Source organism: Polyergus mexicanus, unplaced genomic scaffold, assembly GCF_030449975.1.
Source record: "Polyergus mexicanus isolate NDT 795.1 unplaced genomic scaffold, iyPolMexi1.0 SCAF_15, whole genome shotgun sequence".
Taxonomy (NCBI): domain Eukaryota; kingdom Metazoa; phylum Arthropoda; class Insecta; order Hymenoptera; family Formicidae; genus Polyergus; species Polyergus mexicanus.
The window spans coordinates 4459600-4487050 of record NW_027223335.1 but is presented as its reverse complement, the minus strand read 5'-3'; the positions used below and the strand labels follow the sequence as shown (position 1 = coordinate 4487050).

Below are 27451 nucleotides of genomic sequence, written 5' to 3'. Positions count from 1 at the left end.
TTGTGACAATTGCGAACGAAATTATTACTACCAACAATTACGAAATATTATCATTTTCTGTATTGAAGATTGAATTTATGAAAAATAAAGTGCCAAGTTCAAATAGATAATAAACAATACAATAATTTCAAGAGGTAATTCTGAGATATTTAATTTCAAATAAAAAAATAATGCTATAAATTTGTATAAGAAAGTAAGATATACATATTGTGGTACAACAATTTATAATTTGAAAATTATATTTTTGTTTTTAAATATGGAAAAGTTATCACGCAATTTTCATTCTCACATTGGTTATCACGCTTTCGAAGATTATCGGAGAATATCGTAATTCTAAAAAAATGTCACTTTTCCCATTACGAGAATTGAAAGCTAATTGTTTCGTTACCGTGACATCTGACATGGAACAGAGGCGTAGCGTGTCATAATTTCGATAGGGTGATTTTGCTGTCAGTATCAGCTCTCGGATAACGGAGTTAAAGCGCAAACAAAACAATGCATTTTTCCCTGGGTAACGGGAGGAGATGATCCTTACGGCCCTTTTTAACTGCGCGATTTCGACGAGTCGAAAGTAACATAATCCAGACGCGTTTCTAGAGGCGCCCGGAACCCTTGACGCCCGTGGCTGGAATTCGAAAAATCGCCCCCTCGAAACTCGAACTCGGTGCAACGCATGCATATATCTCCCGCGTATTTTCTTGTCAAAGCTTTCATAATTTAAATAATTTGTAAAATTTAAATACCATTGTATCTAAAAATTTAAGGCTTATCTTTTTAAAAATATAAATATATTGGTTTATTAACTGTTGCAAAAAAAGTAAAAATCATGTAATATAAATGTAAAAAGTGAGCTTTATATAGAAAAATAATTAATCAAACGCGTATGAGAAAAATGAAAAAGATAAGTATATAAAAAATTATAAGATATTGATTTCCATAGAATCTTCCTGTTAACTGATGCCATCTTATTAATGCGCCCTGTTAGTCACGCGTGTAATTATATACGCACACAAGCGGCGCGTGGACGCACGTTAGGCTTCATGCGTGGTAGGCGCCAAAAGATAGCAAGGCAGGCGCCTTCTTAACTGTGGGAAAGAAGCGCCGGCGTCTGGAGAGTCCTACGAAGGCGCCGTATGAGCATCCTCACAAATTTTTTAATTAACCTTACCTTGTTTTTAGTTCAATTATAGATAACGCTGTTTCACGATGAAAGGACAAGTATTAATCGAAAATATCTCATAGCTATTAACAAGAAATATTCGTATATGTATTACAACTTTAGCATAATAAGAATGCAATTAGTAGTAATAATTAATAACTTTTGATTTACTTTAAAATTTCGTACGAAATTTTTATGTCAAGGATTATTTTGTTTGATTATGACACTAGGGATTGCAAAACTTTGAAATTATGTTTATATAATTTTAATAATTTTTTAGCGATATAAAATAATTCACATATACCTTTTATTTAATGAAACGAATAGAGAGAGAATTTACACATACAATTAATATTGTATAAATAATTGAAAATTTTTTTTACACATACTGTGAAAAGATTTGAATTCTAATTACGATAGTTTGATAGGAATACTGTAAGAGATATATTCATTCAAGTTTATATTAGTATTTTAATAGAATTATTCGTAAATTGAGATATCTAAATTGACAATCAAAGGATCAGATATCTAGATTAGATAAAGCTGTGCAGAATCATGACACACTTCAATTGCTCGTATGCTAAACTGAAGTCGTGGAAGATACCCGGCATAATGTGGTGTCCAGTTGCAAGACCGGCCCCGTCCGTGTTACCGCATAAATGGGTTCTTTGTGCTGTCGCTTTGCGTCTAAATAGACGCATGCGGCCTCGGATGCCCTATCCGTATACAGTTTATAGAAAAATCTCGCACGGTGGCGTGTATTCCACCAAGCTCATGGGGGGTCGTATACCGCCCATGGCGAGCTGTCTGCATTTTCGAAATCTGCTGTTTCTCTCATCGTTATCGATGATTGCTACACGTTTGCTAGACAATATCAGACAGATATATCGCTGAAACGGATCGGAAAGTATCTCATAGGTAGAATCTAGAAGAAACTAATGTTGGGTAGAGTCGATGAAATAATCATCGTAATTTGCGCCTTTCTTCAAGTTTTTAATATAATTGATAAAGAGATTATCATTTTATGTGATAATCGACATTAATTAAATCAATTTTTAGATTTTGTTTTAGATTATAAATATAATCGGTTTATTATTCTAAAAATTTAAATTTTTCGTGACAAGAAAAAAATCAATTTATTTTTCTACGTTAATGAGCTATAAAAATTGTTATATTAAAGTTATCAGTATGCAACAACGCAGACTGGAAATTGGTCAGAATAGTGAAATCATTCTGCCTGTTTCTTTCGATCATAGCTGAATGTTGTTATGATAGCAATAATAAAAAAGTCATATGATTCTATATTAATTTGAACAATTAATATTTTATGCGAATTCACAAGAGAGAGAGAGAAAGAGAGAGAGAGAGAGAGAGAAATATTAACTTGTTAAGTATATCTTAAATAATTCTTTCAATTTCAATTAAAGACGCATCAAACATTACATATAATGAATAAAGAATTTGATTTAAATTAATATTATTAATCTTATTAATATTATTAATGTCATTGCGGGATATACTGCGTGTAAAAAAAATATATTTTAACGACAATGAAAAGCTGTGCAAAACTCAACTTGCTGCATATCGAAACTTGCGGACTTGCAGAGCCGCAGATGAGGATGCTTCTTATTATATTTGAAGAGTCGTCAGCTCGACTATGCATTCGAGCGCATCAAACGAGACTTTTGTCGTTTTCTCATGAGTGGTCCAGACAATTGCGTGTATCTGGATGTCTAGACGGCGGGTTGTTTCACGTTTTCCGTTCGGACAGAAATCGCATTAATTTGAGTCTTTTCCGCTGTTTGCAGGGCAACGATCGCCGACGGAAAGCATCCGCAAAATATAGTTTCCTTCCTTTTCTTTCCTTGTTATCTTCTATTAATTTTTCAAGATCTTTCTTATGATGTATCATTATTCATATTGTGTGAAGTGTTATTTAATATATTTTTTTTTTTTGTCTGCGATTGTTAATTACTATAAAATATTTTTTCAGTTTAGTCTTTTCTTAAAAATGTGAAGTAATAATATGCTACGCTAATCGAGATTTGCAGTTTATATTTATTCACAAATCTAGCTACAACTCGTTAAAATGTTTTATGAGCAAGTGTAGGAATTAAAGAAAAAAATATTATTATATGTATTTTATGATTTATGACTTTTTTCAATCATTTGTCTATGCAATGCGTTATGGCATGTAATTAATATAATTAATGACATGTTATTAATTTAACTACTTTTATTTCACTTTGGCAGCGATTTTTATTGCAACTCGAAAGCATGTATAAGAATCGAAAAAAATGCAAATTATACTTACTACGTGTTACTGCTGGCGAGAAAGGTGGAGGAGGACGAAGGGGAACGCATTACGCAAATAATCATTTGATCATCGCTTTTAGAAACACGACTCGCGGCATGTTTCGATTGGTCAGATTCTTCTTGTAAAGGCGGGTCTTTCGTATTCTCCTCCGCCTTACATTACCGGCGGTTATGGCTGTCACGACGCAAAAAGATATTTTGCTGTCTCCTCGATTATTCAGACACTTTCAATATCCATAATTAATATACATAGTAGGTCGTCTCTCTCATTTCTTAATTATGTTTCTTTATGCGATTTCTATCGATAACAACTGCCGAAAGTTTTTCAACAGACTCCAATTGAGATTTATTCAGTTTATGATGCAAAATTAATTTTACAGATTGAGATTTTTAAATATAAAGTTAGATTTTTTTGTATATACAATTTAAAGCCCAATATATACTCTGCGTAATGAAATTTTGAGAAAAACAACATAAAAGTTGATTAAATATTGAAATTTTATAATAATAATTTTTTATAATATAATTATTAAATCTATCTGCGAACCTTTCTTATATATAAATTATAATATTAATTTTTGTTACATACATGAATATAACATTCAAATAAATTGTATAAGACTTTATGCAATATATGCATTTTTTTAAAGTCACTTAAAAAAATTATCTTTATATATTTCTTTTAATATACACATAATATATATTTTATTTTGTATATTATTATAATATATTTAAAATAACTGTATTCGACATTTTCCAATTAATAATTAATTTCCGTGAAAATCGCGATGCACGGAGTTACTATTAAAAAGCATACGTGATTGTAGTAGTAAAAATCTTCAGTCATACACTGACGTATCCACACATTCACATCAACGTATCGTGACGTTCCTGTGCGACGGGACCAACACTTGACTCCCTTGCAAGACCAAGTCACATTATACGTCTGCCCTCCGACCCGACCACTCAACCGTGACCATCCCCCGAAATAGGGATAGTTGGCGCATTAATAAACAGCTCTTCATTATAATTTCGCGAGTTTTGCAGATTGCGAAGTATCATTGAATTCGTCACGGTGATGTGTTTTTCTTATTGCATTGCTACTGAATTTCGGTGATTGATAAACTCACGAGTGAACTGTCAAGACTCTTTTATATACATATATTCGAAAGATTTCATAATCAAATTTGACAGCTTACAAAGTAAGCAGACAATCAAGACTTTTGTGCGTGAATTTAAAGAAATATATTTATAATCAAGCTTGATAATTAATGAAATTTTCAAACTTTCTACCGAAGGAAACATTAATTTATTCAGGACTTACTATTTTGAGAATTATTCATTAGGATTTGAATTAATCAATTGAATCAAAATTGTTACGATGGTACAGCAAGCTGTGCAAAGTGAAAACAAAATTTCGCTTATCGAGTCTTTTTTTGAATTATAAAAATGAGAATCATCGTTTAAGAAAAAGTGCAAAAGAAAAGTGATTATCTAGGATTTATTTAACGAAGTGACATTCGATGCACCACAAGTAATAACTTGATTTAATATCGAGGATGCTTTAGAATGTTGTCTTCTTCGATATCGACTCCGTTCAGCGTTCGTGATATTCTTAATGAAGAACAGCAGCTTGGCGCCATGGATTGTTACGCGCATCATCAAAATCAAACACAACAACATGTGCATCAGGATTATTATTCATATAATGTTGTACCTGAAAACAATTGGGAAATGGATAAATTTAAAGAGCAATCGATGCCCAGCTATCAACATTACTCAGATCTCAATCACGTTCACCAGTTGAGTCAGGTGGTACCGCCATATCAAGAAACTTCTATTACCGAAGACGGTATGAAGTATTATCTCATTATGAATATTTTATTTAAGTCGAATCATATTTTTTTACGGTATAATTATCTAATAATAATTTTGCGACATAAAACTATATTTTAAGCTTTACATGTCGTTGTTCCGTCTATTCTTTTTGCTTCTTTTCATTGAATGAAATTAATTGTAGTATATGATAAAAAAAAATCAATAAATTGTAGCGTAGTTGCTATATCGCTTCTATTCTTTTCCAAGTAGCCATATTTTTTTTCATATTAAGCAATACTAATATAATTCGTGATAAACAAATATTGTCAGAAAAAATTATGAGAAGTGAGATTTTTAGATGGATACAAATAAACAATATAGACATTAATTTAGAGATAATTGCTGAAATATAATGTTCCACTGCATTCGTTTATTTCTCAAATATTTTATTGTTCGAAGAATTTTGATTTTGGTAAAAACTATTCAGTAATAAGTTCACTAATAAAATAATATTTATATAACTTGTAATACATTATTTTCAGGTAATATTGTTACATCCAGCAAAACAGAACTGCGCAAAAATCAATCTGGTAAAAGAACGAAACGGAAGCCAAGAGTATTGTTCTCACAAGTAGGTTAAATATTCTTAAATTAAATATATTCTTTATATTAATAATAATTGATAAATGACCATTGAAATATTCTATTCAAGCGGATTGTGACTTATAATAAAAGTTTTATAAAAATTTGCAGAGAAAGAGGATTAATATTATAAAATATAAATTAAAAATTTTGCTTTTAAATAAGATTACTTAAAAATAATTACTTAAAATTAATTAAAATTTCAAAGATATCTTGCACATAAAAAGAATTAAAAAAAACCGCAATACGTTAAATTATAAATAATAATCCGTTTTATAGACACAAGTTTACGAACTAGAACAACGATTTAAGCAACAAAGATATCTGAGTGCGCCGGAGAGGGAAATGCTAGCCCAAACCTTGAAATTAACTAGCACGCAAGTGAAGATTTGGTTCCAAAATCGACGATACAAAAACAAACGCGCCCGAATCGAGGACGCCGAGAAACTACAGGCGCAGAACATGAAGAATCAATCACTCAAAAAGATTGCTGTGCCAATTCTTATCAAGGATGGCAAACCTAACGTACAGGAATCTTACAACGGCCCTTACTGGCCGAATGTCCGATCGGATTTAGGCGTTTCGATGCAGACAGATTTCAGGACGAACGAGATTCGTCTCAGTCCCGACTTTAGGTCCAACTCAAACGAGATGAGAATTGACTCTAGTATTAGCCCGGAGTATAAATCGGAAGTCAGTTCAGAGATGCCCGGTAGATCAAGTCTGAATAATATGGCGGATCGGCAACACGTATCAGAATACAGGAACAATTTTGTGACGGAAGCTTCACCGAGTGTGCACGATTGTAATCGATTAATCAAGACGCAATTTAAAACATGCGCGAACGCGAATGAAACTGCATCCTATGATTTGAAAAATGTTCAATCCGACAATAAACAGCTTGTGATTGACAAGCGGATGCCTATGGACGTTTCCAGTGGCGAATACGGTTTCTCAAATTACATTGCTCCGCCTAATTACCAAATGCAGTACGTAAATTATATGGAACAAATACCTATGGATCAAAATCTGCAGCGACTATGGTAGGTGCATCTGTATGAGAAAAAAATTATCCGACGTGAGAATTATGAATATGTGTGATCGATTGCTGTACAACTTCTGCCTTCGAATTTATAGGAGGATTCAGGAGCTTAGATTTAGTAATTAATTAAGTCATTACTTGAATTCTTCTGAATTATACTAAATTATGCGCTGTTGATATATTACATTTGCTGACGAATATTTAGATTTTATTATCTATCATGTGTGAATCCAATTACATCAATATTAATTATGAATTAATTTAAAATTGATGCGACGATCATTGGTAAGAATCAATCATGATAATGTATTTTTATATTATAAATAATTATTTTATACATGCCGCATAATAAAAATAGGAGACGTTTATTATTCTCATTTTTCATATATTTTTATTATAAATTTAAAAAAAAAAAACTTTATTTTATTTTAAATTGAATCAAATTGTCTCGGAAAAAAATTACGAAAAAAATATTTATGAAAAAAAAAAACAATATACCAAAGTAATGAACCAAAGATGTATTTTTTAATTTTATTATGGACACGTAAGTAAATAAAGTTAAATCTTTTAAATATGCTAACGAAAGAATAAGTTTATGATATTGGCAGCTGTTTTTTAGCCGGCTAAGATTTTTTTCTTCGAAATAGTAACGCGCCGGATAAGAGGCGGAAATTGTTTCAAGTGGCCTTTGCGGAAACATCGAGCACTTTTCCGCGGATGTTACATGCCTCGGAAAGTTTTTTTTTCTCTCTCTCTCTCTCTCTAACTTTCAAGTGCAGACGTTAGTTGTGCAATAAATTAATTTTATTAACGTGACTTGTCACGTACTCCGCTTAATAAGAACGGAAGTGTATGTGTATTGTAAACAGTTTTATGAGGAATGTTTAATTTTCTATTAAATATATAATGTGCATAAATATAAGAAGAGCGTTGTGTTTCTCCTATATATCTTCTATGTATATGTATATATTTAGAATTATTTTAACTTGTCGCAAAAATAAGAATTTATGTTTACAACATGATGAATTTTGCGATAGAGTAATTAATTTTTTCATAATTATAATTTACATGGATCTTAACAAGAAGCAAGACTTAAAATCATGTATTTAATGATAAATAAAATTCTTAGTCTATCATAAAATTGAACTCAAATTTTATACATAAGCAAAAAATATTTCATAATTAGGCTATACTTTTAGCATAGCACTGATGTTAGATAAGAATTAAATTATATATGATAAAGTGCATAATTTAAATTGTATAAGAAAATTGTATTTTTTAAATAAGTAACAATTCGCGCAAGAAATCAAATACATATTTCTTGTATTGCGTATTTTTTCTATCCATGACACGCATCTTCATGAATGCTCTGTGTTATTTTTAATCGATATCGATTTCCATCGAATCAAATCCAATCCATATGCTTCTTGGAAGTTCGCGGTCCGATACAGAAATATGGCGAAATGGCATTTATAAATAGGTGAGTTCTGACAGCTTGAGCGAAACCATGGGCGCCTTTTAGGTTATCGCACGAACGATGGGTCATCTGGCAGTCAAGTGCTGCCTACATAGACGATTTACATCAGTGTAATCGTGTTCATGGTGCTACTGGTGCCATAAAGGGCCATGGGAACAAGCTGATAAAAATGTCACTATTAATTTTATAAGGCTTATGTGGTCACATCGTATCTGAAGGAAGGGCAACTTGCTTTTATTCTAGACGTACACCTGACTACGCCTGCAAGAAATTTCAATAATTGACAGGATAAATCGATCGATATTTAAATCATTGCTATACATATATCGTTTATATATGTATATATATATATATAAAATATATAAAAAAAAATAATTTTATATATATATAAAAACAAAATATGTATGTACATAAATAGTATGAAAGAGATGATTTCGATAAAACTTTGCTAAAAATATTAATGTGGAAATGAATAAATTTGTTAATGAGTTACGTAACTTTTATAGTTAGAATTAGGATGTTATTAATTTTCATTGATTAAATTAAATCCTTTCAGGATCGATTGCGTTTTTCACACTTGAAACGCACGTCGATGCATCACTCCACATGCACCGTATAGTTGCGTCCTCTAATCATTATAGTTCCATTACGATATGATGTATTCAGGATAATCAATCATGAAACGCTCAACATAGAAATACGATCCTATTTGCTTGTAAGCCAAAGGGGAACGAACGTTTGCGCGAGGTCCCAAGAGAGAAAGAACGCGACGCTGTGCAAATAGACGATCATATGCATAAAACGACCAATGTCTACAAATCAAATAATTTTAGTCAAGGATGAGAATCTTTTTTACACGTGTGTGTAATGATCATTAATCATCCTTCGGACAGATTTTACAATGATTATGAATCGCATAGATTTCCGTTGCATTTTGTATTACCAAGATTTACAAATAATAAGAAAGCAGAATGAAAAAATTATAATATAAATATTCATAGTCGAATTATGAGTTGCTGCATTTTTAACATTGCGTCTTATCGATTGCTGAATATTCAGATTGAAGAATGTCGTGACGCATTTACCTAGAAAAGACAGGCTATATCATTTGTATGTATCATTTTATATTATTATTATTTCCTTAATTTTATTAAAGCTACTAATTATGCTAAAATGTTTTTATTAAAATCATTTAAAATATAATACAGAAGTGATATTTTGAAAATTCGTATACTTTATACATTTTTATTTTAATAATAATTTCTATACATAGAAAAAGATTAAATGACTATTCTAAAGAGTAATATAAAATATTTTTCTTTCTACAAAATTATTTAAAGAAGAAATATTTACATTAAATCGAAAACTCTACCTTATCAACGTGCGTCGAGCTATAACCATGTGTTGCTTGGCATCAATGTGTTGGGAGAACAAGGGATGCGAAACCGCTTCTGTCTCAGGGAAACTTAAATCTAAATATCTAACTTACCAGCATGTGAAACAGTCATTTAGTTAATGCTTTTTGCTACTGACATGTCCTGCACTCTATACTCTGATAATATAAAAGAGACATTTTTTTAAAGTAATTTTTTTTTTATATGTATGTATATATATAAAAATATGTGTTCTCTCTCATTTTTATATCATCATTGATAAGATTTTCATTTCATCAATTTTGTACTTAATATAGTGATTTACCATTATTTTATTAATGCATCATTTTCAAAATAGTATAAGGGAAAGAGATTTGTTAAAATTTATCAACTTTACTAGCTTCCCATCATTTGTATTATATTTACGAGATTAAACGTATAATATATTGTTTTGCTAAAAAAAAAAAAAAAACTAACATAAATAAAATTTTTGATTTCAGAATACGAAGAAGCTCGATGTATTGTCGAACATATGCTGGTGAAGCTATCGACGTCTATCCTCGTAGTTGGTAAGTATAAGAAATATTCGAAAGAATTTCTTTGAGTCGTGGCGGCTGCATGAAACACCGCTGATTGGCCGCTCGTACGCCAATTTTCCTCGACGGCGCTTCGCCACGAAAAATCGCTAAATTGCTTCTTTGAAATGCCGGAAAAGCGGAGGAAACGGTTTCCTCCGTAGTTCGCTCGACAAGTTCTTCTTGGTAGACTTTAGGCGTCGTTACCCGCTTGATGATCCGCGATGTACTCGGGCTGATTTTCTCCCTTCGTAAATTCAAAGCAGAGCGGGTATTAATTTCGGAAAGAAGAAACATTTTCGCACTTGTGAGAATAAGTAAAACTACGTATCGTTTATAAAGTGAAAAATTTCCATTAGAAATCTTATCTTTCTTTCGATATAATAGATATTCAAGCTTGTATAATTATCTTTCACATTAAAATTTTTATTTTATATCAGTGAAAAAAAAAAAAATTTTTTTTTATATTTCACAAAGTATTAGATAAGAACAAGGATTAACTTGAAATTTTTATAAATTTTCAATTTTCTTTATTATTGTAAAATACACTCAAGATTTCTTAATAATTTTATAATAAGCGTTAGTTTTTTAGATTAGTAAAAAAAATTATGTTGTCTCTTATTTATGTGATATATTTATCTAGATCTAGAATAACACACACACACACACACACACACACACACACACACACACACACACGCGCGCACATACACGTACGCACGCACATATGAGGAGATGAAATAACACATAGGAGATTCAAATATTTGAATATTCATGTTATATTTACAAATCTTACTCGTCGCTGACGCAGCATTTCGAATGTTTTCGGCGAAAATGGAGAGGTGTCCCCTTTAACGTTTTCAATAGTCCATGTGACACTCCGGCTCCTAGGTTTCCTTGGCAACCATCCCAATTGAAACGCGTGTCACAGAAATCGGAAGAATGGTATATAAGAGAGATAGGAAAAAGTGACGAGACAAAGACGAAAGTAACTGAAATCTCAAACTTGGAACCGGCAATTCCGTTTATATTACTTGAAGGGGATGATGAAATCAGATTCGTGCGTTTGTTTTACTCACGAAAATAAAGAGGGAGAACTTGTTACATTTTTTTCTATTGTTTTAATAATTGATGCATACTGACTGCATATTTCGAATCTTTTTGACAGTTTGACTTACAATTAGAAAGAAATTTTTAACATAAACTATAAAATATTACTCGGTTCACACGTAGAAAAACGTTCTAATTATACTTTTAAATTTACTCGCTCGCTTTACATTTATTGTAAAAGACACTGTAGACGCTCGGAAAAAATCAGGATTTTTTTATCCCGCACGCAAATGGCTCGTGCAAAATTGATAATGGCCACTATGCAGCCTCGAGCAGCTGTATTGTCCTCTTTGTACAATTTTTTTACATGAAATTCAAATGCCGCTTCAATAATCTTTTTGTGGTAAATATGATTCTCGGTATACTTGTCTGTGAATTCATTAAACCACGAAAGATATTTAATCAAAAATATATGAAAAGTATTATATCAAATAAATTTTTATTTTTTCTAAAAAGCTGTTTTAATTACTGGAATAAATTCTTTAAATGTAGAAAATTAAAAATTACATTTTTTTTTGGATATTAACAAAGATGTGAAGAAACTTATTTATGGAAAATAATAAGAATACTGATAATATAAATTTCATGTTTTGTAATCATATGATATATTTATAATAGAGTACAGTACTTATAATATTATTATTTATAAAAATTTGTATATATGCGAGTATATATAAAATATTTGAGAAATTTTATTATTTAATAACATTTGTTTATGGTAGTGCACAAAAAAAATTGCCAATCTTTATCTTATGCTAAAATCATTTATCTAGAATATTATATTCGCAAAATAGATTTTACGCTAATTTTGCCAGTTTATCTTTCATTTATTTAATGCGCAAAGCTTTCTACTAACAAACGGCAGAGATGCGCTTGTAGAGAAATGGTATAACGAGGGGTAAGGCGTAGAGACCGTACTGGATGATCAAGGGAGAGGGTGGTCTTGCGCTATTAACAGCTAATGAAAATTAGCTTTCGTCGGTTGATTGAGCGTTAAATCGTTCCTTTCTCGTTTTACGAGACAAGTCCGTCAGTGGTGCACTCGAACTAACGTACTCCGGCTTTAAATTGCGAGCTTGTTACGGCTGATAGCAAATTCCTGAGTCGAGGATTGAAAATGGTTTGTTACATTCGTATATTTTTAATTTAGAGGCATCGACACTTTTTTAGAAAAATTTTATCGACGAAACGTTGCCAATTAATATAATAATGTTATTTCAATATTGATACGATTTGAATTTTCTAGAATAAAAGACAGAAATATTCTCTAGAATTAAAAATTTTAATATTATATTGACTGATTAATAGATTTATTTAATTAAGCGTATTATTTTTATATTTATAACGATTACGTCATAAGATTCAAACAGACTCGTAATATTATTGCAGCAATTTTTATTTATTTATTTATGTCACAAGATTATTTATATCGCAGATTGATGCGATACAAATTTCGATTACTTAGTAATTAATGCGACGACTTTTGTTCGTAATCTGTGTCGATAGTTCAAACGTGCGCAATAGAAAATCCGTGGTGCTGCGGACTTTATAGTCGCTTCTGCAGTCCATTATTGCTTCGTTTATAACAGTTCTAAACATTGTAAAGTCATAATGCTCTCTCGTGCTAAACGAGGCCTTGTGTCGATGTACAATCGCTATTAGTGCCGAAACTCGTAATAATTTGCGGCTTGCGTCACGAAAATTATACTGACCACTATAGTTTGTTGATACTCAGAAACGCCAAAAATACGAATTACGAAATAGGGATAGGTGATTTTTTATCTGAAAATTTTCGTTTATTTTTCTGTGTACAATATGTACTATTTATCGATTTTTTTTTTTTTTTTTTTTTTAGCTTTTTGTAAACTATTTAATAAGATATTTAGAACATTTAAAAATGTATTATTTAGATATATTATGTTTCTTCTCGTTTCTTGGAATAATTTACATCGTAAATAATTATCGAGTATAAAAAGAATATCAAAAAGAATAGTATATTGCAATAGCTTGTGAAATATTCTATATATAACTCCCGTGAGAAATAATGCTGTATATGTATGCATGCAATTAAAACTTAAGAAGTCTAAACAAATAAATTAAAAACTACTAATTCTCTTCTTAACAACTCGAGGACCGCCTCATAAGGATTTGTACGGCGGAATGTAAAAGGCGTTTCGGCGAGGGGAATGTAACATTTTTGTTTACAACAGATGAGTGTCAGATCTAGATTTTTTCTCGTCCGTCGGTTAAGCCTGCTCGTCTCCGCGTCTGAATAAACATATCTGATGTCTGCTGGGCCCACCCAGATGCAACCATTAAAACCCTTATGAGAAAGTCAGTTGCAGTGCCGATGAGAAAATTCATTTTTCACCTGCAATGTTGCGCTTTTTCGGTATTGAAAGGAAATAGGAAAAATATGGAGAGATAATATACGCAATACATACTCGATAGATTCTGGATGATATACATATATATTTAAAGACATTTACGTGATCATCTGGGTGTACTTAAACAATAAATTGAATTTGAACATAGTACACTCGTGACGCACATTAAACAAACTGCATTAGCATTAGATATTTAATTCATACTTTTTATACATTGCACACAGTCCGCTAGTAATTGCACATGTTTTAGAGGTAATTTGAAGAACACATTTTCCATTTTTACTTAAGAATCATGCGTCGCAATTTATACGTCTGCTAATACTTTCCCAATTAGTGTAAAAAGCACTAGGTGTCATTTGTTACATTATCTCCGTTTTCCTTAAGAGATATGAAACTTTAAAGTTAAACAACATACACATCGAAAAGTCAATAAAAAAAAAAAAACATTAAATTAGCAGATTGTGAAAACTTTATTTTTTAGTTTTTCTATCTTTTTAAGTTTAAAGTTTAATATCCCAGATAACAGAGGAGATAGAGGAGACCCAATATTTCGTAATTTTATACATTTATTTACAAGCTAATTTACATCACTTTTATATCGTCATTGAATTACAATAAATACACGATAATTTCAGACAGCTCTATAAGATGAGTAAATCCAATTATTATGCATATTATTATGATTCTAAGAAACAGACTTTTTGTATAAAGTGCTCATATATTGAAATACAATTGAAAGGCTTATAACAGCAACGTGTTAAGAGAGCGTATTTTATAGCTCCGGAAAAATATCATAACTTGTTAGTAACATTTAGTATAGGTGTAGTCGTATTTTGTGAACATATCCTTTTGGTATGATATTATAAAAAAGACGCAAGATACACTTTTCCCCGAAGAGTCTCATAATTTAACAAATAAATATCTAAAAACTTCATTTGATTGATGATTTGATTTTATTGACTGATGTATCGATGGTCCTTGACTGAATTTTTAACATTAAGAAACTGGATTTGTGGACATGAGATGTTAATGTTACAAAATATGTTATCTTCCCCCCCCCCTTTTTTTTAGAACCATCGTTAAATCTATTTTTTTTATTTCAAGAAAAATATGCCATTATATGTGAAATATAATGCATGAAGCATATAAAAGATGACTCTACCGTGTTTTTTTCTCTTGCAAATATATGAGAAATTTGGATATCAGCTATAAATTATATTCAATGAACAATTTGCTAAATAATTATACGTTCTTTTCGCTGGATTAAATTTGACATTGAAATTCGTTTGCGCTGTAGGGTCAGTTTTGATAATCATGATTTTTGCGTGCTTAATTGCGTGAATGAGCATACTGTTGTTTCGAGTCATTAATAAACATATTTTTAGACAGTCATAAATTTTAAAAGTCTTCTCTCACGATACTTCGCGATATTAAGATATCATTATTCTATAAATAATTGTATTTTACATTATGCACGGAAGTGACCATCTTGGTGATATGAAACGATACTCGAAATTTCACGAGCGATCTATCGTTCATTTCTCATTCTTGATTTTCGAGATTTGATTGGGATCGAAATCAGGCGCGATCGGGCTTTGTACCTGAACGTGGGTGGCGTGCAGAGGTGGACAGAGTAGCGGATGATACGGAAGACAGTAATATGGGAAACCGCCGAGCGCTTTGTTCGCGGGGTGAATTTGCGGGCTCGACATTTGGCCGGGAAGTTGTCCGGAACCACGAAGAGGCAATCCCCTCAAATGCTCGTCCGGATGTACCAGGACGCGTACAGCCACGCGCCTGGCGCTTCCAGAATTAACGAGGGCGCCTAATTCCTGCTGTTGGCGCCGCTTGGTCTTGTATCTGAAATAAAGTCAACAACGATATTTAATGAAAATCGAAAGAGAAGGAGATTTGTAATTCGTGTAATATAAAATCGGATTCTCTTTTTCCGAAATTTTTATATCAAATCTGAAATTAATTTTATATAAACGTAGATATATAAAAAAAATACTTATACCGTCGATTTTGAAACCAGATCTTCACTTGTGTCTCCGTCAATTTTAAGCCGCGTGCCAGGTCCGCTCTCTCTGGACCCGACAAATATTTTTGAGCGGCAAATCTTCTTTCTAATTCGTAGACTTGTGCATGCGAGAATGCTGCTCTGCTGCGCTTTTTTCTATTCTGCAAACTTTGCCCCGAATTTTGCGTTTCGTATGCGTCGTCTTCCACTTCATCTGTAAGATATGGATGGATGAATCAATTTTTATTTTGGAAATAAAATCTCTCACACAGCTCCTTTTGCATACAGATAAACTTAAGTTAATAATAGAGGCTTATCGAATATAAAATTTTTATTAACATTTTTACGATAATCTGATTTCATTAAATACGTTCTAGAATATATTTTAAACTATTATATTAAAAGAGAAAAGAGAATGGGCTTTTTACATATCAACGAATATGGGACTTTATTTTTCGAATAATGCGACCTTCCCGAGCTCAAATTCGTTTGCGGATAAATATTTAGATTCACGCGAGAATCTGCAACTATACCGTAAAGCAATCGTTTAGCCCGAAAGTCGGAGTAACCATCAACGAGCGGCCATAGAAACGGCGAACGATCGGAGAAAGAAAGAGAGAGAGCTTCGTTGCTTTTGATGTCTCGAACACAAACATTAACACATGTACTCGCTACTCCGACATGTTTACGCTTCTGTTCCGCGGTAATTCTCCTCTAAGTTTAACCAGTGCCACTAAAGTACAATCATATTGCAGATCACGCTAACTTCTACTTGGCAATGCGCTTGATCCGCTACTTTGCAATATAAATATCACATTATAAACAAAAAGTGATATATAATTTTTTAACCAACAAAATAAAAATATTAAACCGTTGATTACAAAAATATCTCGCACTTACGTTAGTAGCTTTATATAAATTATCGAGATATCTTTCGAGATATATTTGCATGTTCATTTTATTTGTATTATCATGTTATGAAAAATTTATATATATTAAATAAAAATAGTATATTATTTTATATTCAATTTATATTTTTGTAAATTTAATTCGGTATAATATTATAATTTTGATCGCGGACATGTTCATGAAGATTGCATCGAAGAGATGATGAAATCCAAATGATTTAGTATAGATTTTAATATTTAAAAAAATATTGTGCTTTTGATATATGTATAAAAAAAAAAAAAAAAAAATTATTTCTCTAGAATCGTAATAATTTGTTAATGAGATATCATATTTAAAGAGGATTTGAAAAAAATTATTTTTTATATATTTATTAAATTTTATATAAAAATGTAATTTATATTTATTACTTCGATAATCTTTAAATTAGTACATGTGTGAAAAACAAAAATTAATAAATTTTTCTATATCAGTATATTTTCGCGAATTTTTTAATCGTAAAGTTCTTCGATAGTATTATAATTATTTCGCGCTTAAAATGCTTATCCTACGTCAATGTTTATCGTCGGTGGTCAGCAGGGGATACGGAGCATTTAGAGAGATCTATATTTGATCACTTTCGACGTCAACTAGATGCCATCTCGTCCGGCTAATGCGTCCATCCTTCGGCGCTCGTCAAACATCCTACATCGCATCTATATCGAGAGTTCAGTTCCAGACGAGCAAGTGGCGTCGACTGACTCTGATTACATCGATGATCCTTTGAAACCACTAAAACGCTTTTTGGTTCCTCTACCTGTCTTAGCTTAGCTTAGCGATGAGCGAATATTAGGAAGAATTTTTGCCACTTATTACCGTAATAAAGAATTGAAAATATATTTATACATTTATAATATATTTTACGAAAACATCGATATTCTTTCGATTGTGTCCATTATTATATTAAATGACTAGAGAGATTTTCCCTTACGAAAGTGAACTCGTAATTTTCTGAGTGCACCTTGAATCGGTGCCAGCTCGTGCCTGTCTCTTCACCCCCAATCGCTGCAAACAATATGCTACCGTAGCTCGTGCGGTCTCAGGTGACGATCTTTCGTTTAGGAAAAGGCGTTACTTCCGTGTCTTCGTAAAGTTAGTTATCGTATATTTTTTTGTGGCGTTATCTTTATAAGATTTTTTTAAGCGAAATTTTATATAGTCGTGTATTTTTTCTACATCTACAATTTCTTCCGATCGACTTTTTATTTCGGCGATACATCGACGTAATTTTAGAAGCGCCAATTATTATAAAATATATCGAAACATCGTAACCAAATATATTTGCTAAATACAAAATAAAAAAATTATTAAGAGTTACAACAATTAGTGACGATTATAGTTATAAATAAAAATAAAACAAAATCTTTAAAAATCTTTTATTATTATATATAACGATTCTAGAAGGATAGAAATCCTGTGTATATCTGTTACCACAAATGCTGTTAATCATGATTGATTTCTCGAACAGCCAGTGCGAGGGAAGATATCTCTGTTTACCTTTATATTAAGATAACACTATATATTCGGCCATGTAATTCAATACTTGCTCTTCGTATCGCATTGAAGAGGGCGAATATATATTACGAAAAAATGGATATGACACGAGGAGGGGATGCAAAGATTAACTAGGCAATATCGCTGTAACGATAATTCGCGCAAAACTCAATTAATAATAATACTCGAAGTGAGCAATTTTGATTTAACGGAGATGATTTCCATAGCAGTTGCGTTTCGAATCCGAAAGCGATCTGTGGTCTGGCCGCACGCGTTCGCCGCTTTTATTAACGCGATTTTCTCGAAAGATCTTGACTCTCCTCGAAATGACAAGTCTGTCTTATCTCCGTGTGATTTTTTTTATTATTATGTATTTTTTATAAGGAGATGACAAAGCGATTCGCCTTACGCAGAATTGTTTGTCGAGGCACGTTTTGCTCGTTGCTTGCATGTTTTTCTCGCGTTAATGTGCCTCAAGATCATCTCGAATTAACTTTCGCGTTGCAAGATATTGATAATATTGATTATAAGGGATTTTATATAAAAGGCTTTTATATATATAGCAGCGACGGAAATGAGCGCGATTTCGCTGCGCTTGTAATTGTTTCAAACAATCGCTGTACGCTATACGTAAAATAAATTCGTATAAATTCAATTTATTAAATAGGACATATTGCCATTCTACGTGCAAAATATATTGCACAATGTAGATATAATGGAAGCGAATTTAAATGATTAATGATAAGAATTATTGGTATCCTGTATAATAATACTTAGCGCTATATCTGTCATCGATAAATCAATCGCGAACATTTATTGGGAAATAGTTAGCGATCGTAACCTTCTGATCTAAAAGAGTTTTTAAGGTAATCCACGGGGATCCTTGCATGCTCTCGAGACAGGGGAACGGAGTGTGGCCAGAGATTGAACAAGTGCAAGAAGTAATCGGTACTCGTGACGTCTGCCGAGTCGAGTGGCACTTATGCTACTAAAATTACATTCAATTACGTTATCTGCGCTCGGGTTAAACTTTAAAAACCCTTGAAGGAGCTCGCCTGTTACGCGCGTATCTGCTTAAATGACCTCTTAAGCCCGCGTATCCTCGTGCCCGACAAAAAAATCATCCGGCAGGTCACCATCTTCCAGAATTTCAAAGATATTGTTTTCTCTCTCGCATAAGATATTGAAGTATAATTCATCTACTTTTCTTCAAGAGATTTTCCTTTAATCTTATTTTTCTCAATTTTTCATTATTGATAATTGATCATTGTGATCCACAATCCAATCTTTATTATATGTACATGTCAGCATTCTGAATAATATAATGATAATAATAATATTATGAAGAAAGTGGTATATAGTCGCATGCGTGCGCATAATAAAGTTGCCTATTAAATTGTTATATTTTTTATAATTTTTATTTTATTATTATATTTTTAAATTATTATTGTGTTCAATTTAATATAAAATTGTTAAATTAATATACGAGAAGAAAATCTTGATGCTACTTTGACATAATTTTTAACGATTGAACATTCGTGATACGCTTTTCGTTGCGCAATGAAAATTAATTCACGCGAATAATATCACGTACCTAAATACTTGTTTTTACTCATGTCCAACGCTTCGTCCTGCTGTCTGTGAGAAGTCTCCATCGGTTCCTTAACCGGCTGATACGCCGTCAGATTTTCCAGAGTTTCTAGATGATGCTTGAAAGTTGCCTGGGTTAAGTGCGGGATGTTTCCAAAATTTGATAAATTTGCTTCCGCCAGATTCCTTCTTAGGATATCCAACTCGTGCGCCATACTCAGCTCCGGGGTGGGCAATCTCGGATAATGAATCACCTGATCGTGATCGTAGTTTCCGTCGAGCTGCTCGTTCTCCGCTACGCGCTCGTAATCCCGATTGTGTCTTCTCATCGGCGCGGAAACTACGGCCTGTATTTTCTCCAAGTCGCATCTTCTCGAATCCGTGAAGGAGGTTCTCCGGCTTAGGATGTCGGCGATGCTGAAGGGAGTCGGTTGAGAAGGTTTCGGCGAGGCTTCGCTGCGCTTATCGTCCTCCATCGGTCCGTATTTCGCTACTACGAGCTTTCTCGCGGATCTCGTAACGATTACGATAAAAATTGTCTAAAAAATAATTTTTTTCCACACTCTCTCTCTCTCTCTAATCGTCTCTCTTTTAAATTTTTTCAATCTTTTTCTTCATAATTACGCGATTATCGTCGATTGTGCGCACACGTGAGAAAGCTCGTCGCGTCACATGATACGAATGGTCACCAAGTTTCACTATCTTGCCTTTCCTTTTTTTTTTTTTTTTAATTTTTGTGGTTCTTTTTCACCTTTTACGAATTTATGAAAGTTAAAAGATTATACACCGAATTTTCTCAATCACTCAACTGTCACTCTCGCTCGTTACCAGCGTCGCCGACACGTCGGAGCGGAGAATCGGCCGACGAATGCTAGATGCTCTTCCGCGTTCACATAATCTCTGGGGGCTCTCGAGCAGCCAGAGGATCGCTGGGTAGGCCGACTGGCGTTATTAATTGTTATTCCCAAGTGCTCGACCCTTTCGATTCGAGTGTGCTTCGGTCAAGTGTGCTTGTCGCCCGCGGAGACTTATTTTTCGAATTACCACACTCAACCCGCGACTCTCCCTTCCTCCCTCGTAAAGAGCCTCCCTCTTTTGCCCGAACAACCCCCACCTAAGAGACGCTTGCTCTTCTTTGCCTATCTCTTTCTCTCTTCCCGTTTCTCTTTCTATTTTTCACGAAAGTCTCTCTAGTTTCGCATGGATGATCTCGAAACGATTTTATCTCCCGAAAGACCAAGTTGAGCTTTTATCAAATTCTGACTATGTTCTCATCAGCTATCGATCTCTCGCTACGTATCGAAGAGATGATCCACCTCTCCTCTCATTAACGAGCTCGTCGATGCTTCTCGTTGCCCACCCTCTCGCTCCCGACTCTTCCGAGCTTGCATACGCGACTTCTGAGATAGGTGGAGCTTTAGATGTTCTACGTACGACCGGATGCGATGCTTCCGTTACGACGCAAGCCTCGCCCTACAACCAATCCGTCGCTTTTCCCTCGACTCTGCTTTTCCGCAATGGCCAATCCAGACGGAGGCGCGAACCGGGAAATATTCCGCGACGGAGTGGGATTACGGGAGATTTTTAGATCATCGTAGTCGTCGCGAGTCGCGACCCCGCCGGAACTCTACGGGGCACTTTAGAGATTTTCTCCTTTTGTCATCCGTGTCAGCGAGGAATGATAAAAGGCTCCTTAACTTCTTGCGACGAAGCGATCGCTCACGATCGTCATATACGACGATAGTTTCATAATTGATGTGTGCTTTACGCAATCGAGATTACTTATATTAATATTTGATTAAAATGTGTTTTAACATATTAAGAAAATAATTATCTGATTCAATGGGATTAAAATTTGTTAAACTTTAAAATATTTTCTTTACAGCAAAATAAAATTGTTAGGTTTCTACTTAATCAATATATTATAATAATAGTTATTATAATTATTTTTTTATTACTCATCTTTTATATCATTTTATTCTTCTTTATTAATTACGAAACATTAACTATATTTTTATCGATTCAATTTTTACATACTCTCATTCTTTTTCAAAAGAATTAATATTAAAACATTAATCGTGATTGCATAACACAATGTGTATATTTTTTAATCCTTATCTAGACGTTACTTTTCGATTTAGCAAGTCTTTGCAAGACGGATAGATATTTTAATTTACCTTTATATATATTAATATGTATCCAATCATATATAGTTAAAAAATGCACACATACGTATAATGTAAGATTTTTTTTTTTTTCCAGATATACATTTTCAAACAGTCGATATAAAGGCTATAAAAATTCATTTATTACAATATATGATTGACACGCATTTTAAGATATTTTAGCATTCGTTAAAGATAATATCTCTGAATAGAGATCCGATTTTTTAGTAGAAAAATTTACTACAAGGGATGCCATAAAAATGTAACGTTTTGGTATAACATCAAAGTTTTCTTCTCGTTAAGTATGATAGGAATTACGATTCGAGAGACCAAGTCGCTAGTGGATAAAAAGCGATCAAAGTCGTACCAGTTGAATCGCAGCTAATGCTTTCAAAAAGTTGCTTCGCGCTCTCTCCATCTCTCCTTCTTTCTCTCTGTACATAGGTACAAGGTGCGCGGGGTAATATAGGTACCTACGTACTCTCGTTTCTACGTTCTCTCGTCTCGATACGATACGAGAGAAACTACGCGGTGCCTATATAGGGTGTGCTTTACATAACAATCGCCGCTAAAGACTCGCGGCATTGTTCGCCACGTGCTAGCACCCGAGTTCCTATGGCGGTTTAATTAAGTGTGAACCGCAGGAACGTGGACTACGCCTGACTTGACCCGATGATGACCTCGCGCGCTCGACATATCGATGAGAAAATACTTTCGCCTCTCACCTTGTTGGACGAGATGTGTTATTCGTATTCGGTTGTCGAAAAGTTGCGTGTCGATTGTGGATTTTATAATTACAAAAATAATTGGAGATGTTAATGAGCACAGAAATTATAGTATATTTTTATGCAAATAAATTTCTTTGATCGATAAATTTTTATTTCAGTCGTGCAAATTGAAAAAGAAATAATTAAAATCAATAGCATTAATAATAATAATAATAATAATAAAAAAAAATGTTTATTGCAACGTTTATGACGTTTGATCGTATAATGATCAAACGATCTAAGAATATTTTTTCTATATTTCTTAAATAAATAATAGAATATTTAAACAAAAATTGACCGCTGCTCCCTCAGATATAAATATATTTCTAATTAAATATCTTCTGAAATATTACTTTATTGTTTACATTCATTTTTATTTATATAATTATTTTGTAGTTATTTTTATTGTTCAATTATATGACAATAGAAAGAATCTATTGCTACTAGAAATAGGCAATAAGCGACTAAACATTGCACACGACATACAAGCTACATACGTATTAATAATTACTTGTCGGTAAACAATTTTTTAAAATAAAAGACAGATTATATGCATAAAGTACTACTTATGCCTTGAGCATCCGGATCGGAAATTGGAAAAACGACGTTCGCCATTTGCTCGTTACACTCCGTTATACGTAGACGATCTCAAGCCAATCTTAAGTCTACATACCGAGACCTCTTTTTCTCGATCCGATCTAATCAATAATAAATTATAGGGGGACGTGATGGTACGTCTCTCCCCTAAAGCTAAGGCTCTGACCCTCCCGCTCAATTGGTTGCAATTCTTAAAGACCTTAATTGGCGCGGAAAATTATACCTTATTTCAGTTACCCCCGAATAAGACCAGCGTCCGCCCTCCGCGTCGTCCTTTGCTCAGCCTCGCTATACTTTGTTGCCTCTCGTTTTCTCCTTCTTCGCTCGAATTTCTGCCACTCGGGTATTTTTTCTTTTCTCTCTGTGAGCAATCGCTCGAAATATCGAGATCGCGCGATGACGAACATCTAGAGCGGGTGAGACTTTTATCGAGAAACATGTCACGAGTTACTGAATTACGTCAATCGATTAAGGACCGAAACGAATTCTCTGTGAGTGAACGCACATCTCGGCAGCACATCCGTCCGCCGACTTCAGCAGTTGTCATTCTCGCGACAAGTCAGTCCCGTTGTGCAAAAAGTCATCGGCCTCGTCGTTCGTCTCGATGCCTCGCGGCTACCCTTTTAACAAGCTCGTCGTCGCCTGTCGCGCGAAGAGAGCTGCCGGAGATGTCCCATAAAATCAAATAGTTCCGTACGAGGCTTCTTCCGAGGCCCGATTTAACCGACAGTCAATAAAGATTCGTGAGCCAGCGCCGGCCGAGCGGCTCGTTCAACGACCGTATCGAAACGAAAGCGAAACGTTAACGTAAACTGAAAAACAATCGTCGGCCACGGCGGCTGTCACTCCAACGAGGAGTTGGCATCCGCGTGGCGAGTCATCTGTTCCCTACGCGGCCGCGGTCGTTTATTTTTCCAGAATGCCCGCTAAAACACCATCGTTTTGCCCGGGTCCTCCGAGTAATTTCGACTATTTATAACGGTCCACCTAGGACGAGCTATCAAGGCGCTTTTTACGGTGAAGGTGCTAACGCGAAGCTCGATGAGTAATGCTTATTATGAGGTAATCTTATTACCTTATATATTCTTACATTGAATAGTAATAATAAAAAAATTGCCAATAATAGTACGTTGTGAAAAAACGTACTTATTACAATATTTATTAAATTTTCTATAAAGTTGCGCAATCACTTTTTCCGTAAAGACGGAGATACCTCTTGTCCAATTTTTCTGTATTTTCTTACTTCATGCTATTAATATATAATTATGCAAATCTGTATATTTTCAAAAATTATAGGTAATTTAAAAATAACATACTTTGAACCTCGAATTCGATATGTATCATTTGTGTAGCATTCAGTTAATTTGTATATCTTCACATTTACAGTTTTCATTGTTATAGAACTTGAATTAAAATTTCGAATACATAAGACGCAAAGACATTATGCAAATTAATTTTAAATGATCAAGTAGAGTGTTAATGTAATTATTAATAGAAGGAATTTTAAAGCTTTACATAATTTCGCTACTTTTATTACAAAGAAATCTTATATGTATAGGATCTTTGAATAATTAAATACAATTAATGTATATTAAAAAAAAAAAAAAAAAAGTAGAAGCTAGAAAAAGTAACAATTTGATTTTAATTATTATCAACGCATTAAAAATATTATTTTATTCCCGATCGTTCGTATCTCGTATATTGATATTAGAAATTAATTATATTATTTGTTTGTATATATTGGCAAATTTATATGATTAAATTTTGTGCTTTTTTTTTTTTAAATTATTAAAGTATCAGATAATCACGATTAATCAGATACTCTGTTAATTCTAATTAATATACGATAGTTAAATATACGACGATAATAGCAATCCAAGAAGTTCAAGAAGATACGTAGGAGAACGAGAAGGAGAGAGAATCATGCGAGAGATACGGGAAGGGTGATAGGAGAGAGAGAGAGAGAAAGGAGGAAGAAAGGAGAGAGGAAGAGCGAATGAGCGGGAGTGGCGGCGGCGGCGCAGCGTACACTAAGCACTAATATTACGTCTCTGAACTGACAGACGCGCGGACTTTAAAACCCAAGACTAACAAACAGTTAGCAGTCATCCGGTCTTCTTGTTTTTATATTCTTACGCGCGCGCGTTCACGCACACGGCCGCCCATATCGGCGCGCCAGCGCTCGCGCGAGTAAGCTTCTTCTCCCCCGTGTCTTACTGGTTACTTTCGCGTCGTCAAACAGCGATCGAAATTTCCTGCTCGTCTTCGCCGAAAGCAAGCACGAGATTTCCTGTCGACGAAGGGAGATTCGAGAAGACGAGGCCCTCCTCAAAGTGAGAGCAATTTTTGTCGCTGCAAAAATTCTCCCTCTTACGTATCATTTAAAAGATTGATTATTCCATTGCAAAATGTATATTTTTTAATATTATCGCGCATGAATTTTACATGTACATATTTATGTGTGCGATAGTCTTTATTATAGTTATAGTTTATTACTATTATCTCTCTCATATGATTATATATGCAGATAAACTAAAGATTCGATAAATAATAAATAATTCAATCTTTTAACTCAAAACATAAAATTGAATTAAATTTCGAGAGGGATAAAAGAAAATGCAATAATATCAACAATGTAATAAACTGTTTATTATAAAAGCAAATCTTTACATTAAGAGTCGAAGTTATGTTTGTGGAGAATCTTTTATTTATTTTGACCCTCCGATATATTCTACATATTACGGTTTTCTCCGAAATGTTTCTAAGCAATAATTATATTCCGATACTTGCGTGTAGTTTGCTTTCGTATTTATTATAGTTGTCTCTACCAATTACAATTTTTAAATGATTATTGATCGATCTATATGATTTTGTACTTTGAATACTTAACGCCATTTGATTTAATAATTAAAAAAATGCAATATAAATACACATACTTCTATCAAAAGAGATTTAAAAAAGAATATTTTGATGCATATATATATATATCAGTTTTTGTATCTAATTTTTGCAATTATATTCAACAGTAAAGATTTCTGCTTTGATAAATTGAGATACTTGAGATAGTTACTTTATCATTAGAAGATATTAAAGAAAAGGAAAGAATTTTATCTCGCCTATATTAATGGTACATCTTCCGGCATTCGTTCTTGTAGTCTATCAGCTGATGTGAAAGTAGATTTCTCGGGGAGGCCACTAGCATGTTTACTTCGAAGTAACTCACCACAGATGGCTGGAGATGTTCACTTCGGCTTGTCTTCTCCTGAATATCTCTCCTGCGCATTCAGCTTTACCAGTAGAACGAATCGTAATGGCCCATAAATCCCCGTTTTTTTCCCTAGGCATCGGCTCTTTTTTTTTATTATTATTTTCGACCAAGCGAGTGTGAATAATCGAATAATTATCTTTCCAAGTCGTAATTAGGCCACCACGGAAGGCTTTTTTTCCGAAGCCCCATCGTTTTAAAATTAAAATCTCGAACAGAATGACGTTCCGCGTAATAATACATGTATTTTATCTTATTAATTGTCTTGCACCTACGAGGTAGAGCGTGTGTGAGATGCACATCTCAACCTACGCAAGTGCTAAAAATGCACTTTGCATGCGCTATTAAAAAATGGAAGCACAAATTTAATTATTGCATAAATTTATTGACATATAAAAACAGGTAATGTAACTGTTTTATAATAATATATATATGGCGAACAAAATAAATTGTTTATTAACTCACGATATATTATTTAATTATATCTTCTCGAGTATGAATAATAATAAATAATTTAAAGCGTGAATGAAATATAGAAGACGAAATAGGAAATGTAGTCAATATGTTTCAATGCAAAATCTAATATTTTTTTGTGATTTATAAATGATATTATTATAAATTATTTAGATACTATGTAAATTTTTATTATCATGCTTCTTTCATTTATTTGGATTCTGATTCTTTCTCAGTGAAAATTTAATCGATTTTA

The 27451-nt window shown here is 33.1% G+C and overlaps 2 protein-coding genes and 1 long non-coding RNA gene across 3 annotated transcripts in view; 2 read left to right on the top strand and 1 right to left on the bottom strand.

The window, feature by feature from the left end:
- Positions 1-27451, top strand: part of LOC138939663 (uncharacterized) — a 173246-nt gene that overhangs the window by 28891 nt on the left and 116904 nt on the right. Inside the window, exon 2 of the long non-coding RNA XR_011447881.1 lies at positions 10328-10396. This is a non-coding gene — a long non-coding RNA (uncharacterized lncRNA). The remainder of the gene's footprint in view (positions 1-10327; positions 10397-27451) is intronic.
- LOC138939949 (homeobox protein Nkx-2.5) lies at positions 5045-6982 on the top strand. Its single transcript, XM_070308317.1, has 3 exons — positions 5045-5327; positions 5836-5924; positions 6215-6982. Exons 1-3 carry the CDS (start codon positions 5045-5047, stop codon positions 6980-6982), a joined length of 1140 nt encoding a protein of 379 aa, XP_070164418.1.
- LOC138939869 (homeobox protein Nkx-2.5) lies at positions 15066-20954 on the bottom strand. The gene is made up of 3 exons (XM_070308139.1): positions 19953-20954; positions 15917-16133; positions 15066-15759 (listed from the first exon to the last, which is right to left on the bottom strand). Exons 1-3 carry the CDS (start codon positions 20422-20424, stop codon positions 15435-15437), a joined length of 1014 nt encoding a protein of 337 aa, XP_070164240.1. The 5' UTR covers positions 20425-20954; the 3' UTR covers positions 15066-15434.

Excerpts from the sequence above, each read along its gene's own strand:
- LOC138939949 (XM_070308317.1), top strand. The coding sequence starts at position 5,045 with ATGTTGTCTTCTTCGATATCGACTCCGTTCAGCGTTCGTGATATTCTT. Across the intron at positions 5,328-5,835 it reads AACTTCTATTACCGAAGACG|GTAATATTGTTACATCCAGC; the intron begins GTATGAAGTATT and ends CATTATTTTCAG. Across the intron at positions 5,925-6,214 it reads CAAGAGTATTGTTCTCACAA|ACACAAGTTTACGAACTAGA; the intron begins GTAGGTTAAATA and ends TCCGTTTTATAG.
- LOC138939869 (XM_070308139.1), bottom strand. The coding sequence starts at position 20,424 with ATGGAGGACGATAAGCGCAGCGAAGCCTCGCCGAAACCTTCTCAACCG. Across the intron at positions 16,134-19,952 it reads GAGTAAAAACAAGTATTTAG|ATGAAGTGGAAGACGACGCA; the intron begins GTACGTGATATT and ends CATATCTTACAG. Across the intron at positions 15,760-15,916 it reads ATCTGGTTTCAAAATCGACG|ATACAAGACCAAGCGGCGCC; the intron begins GTATAAGTATTT and ends ACTTTATTTCAG.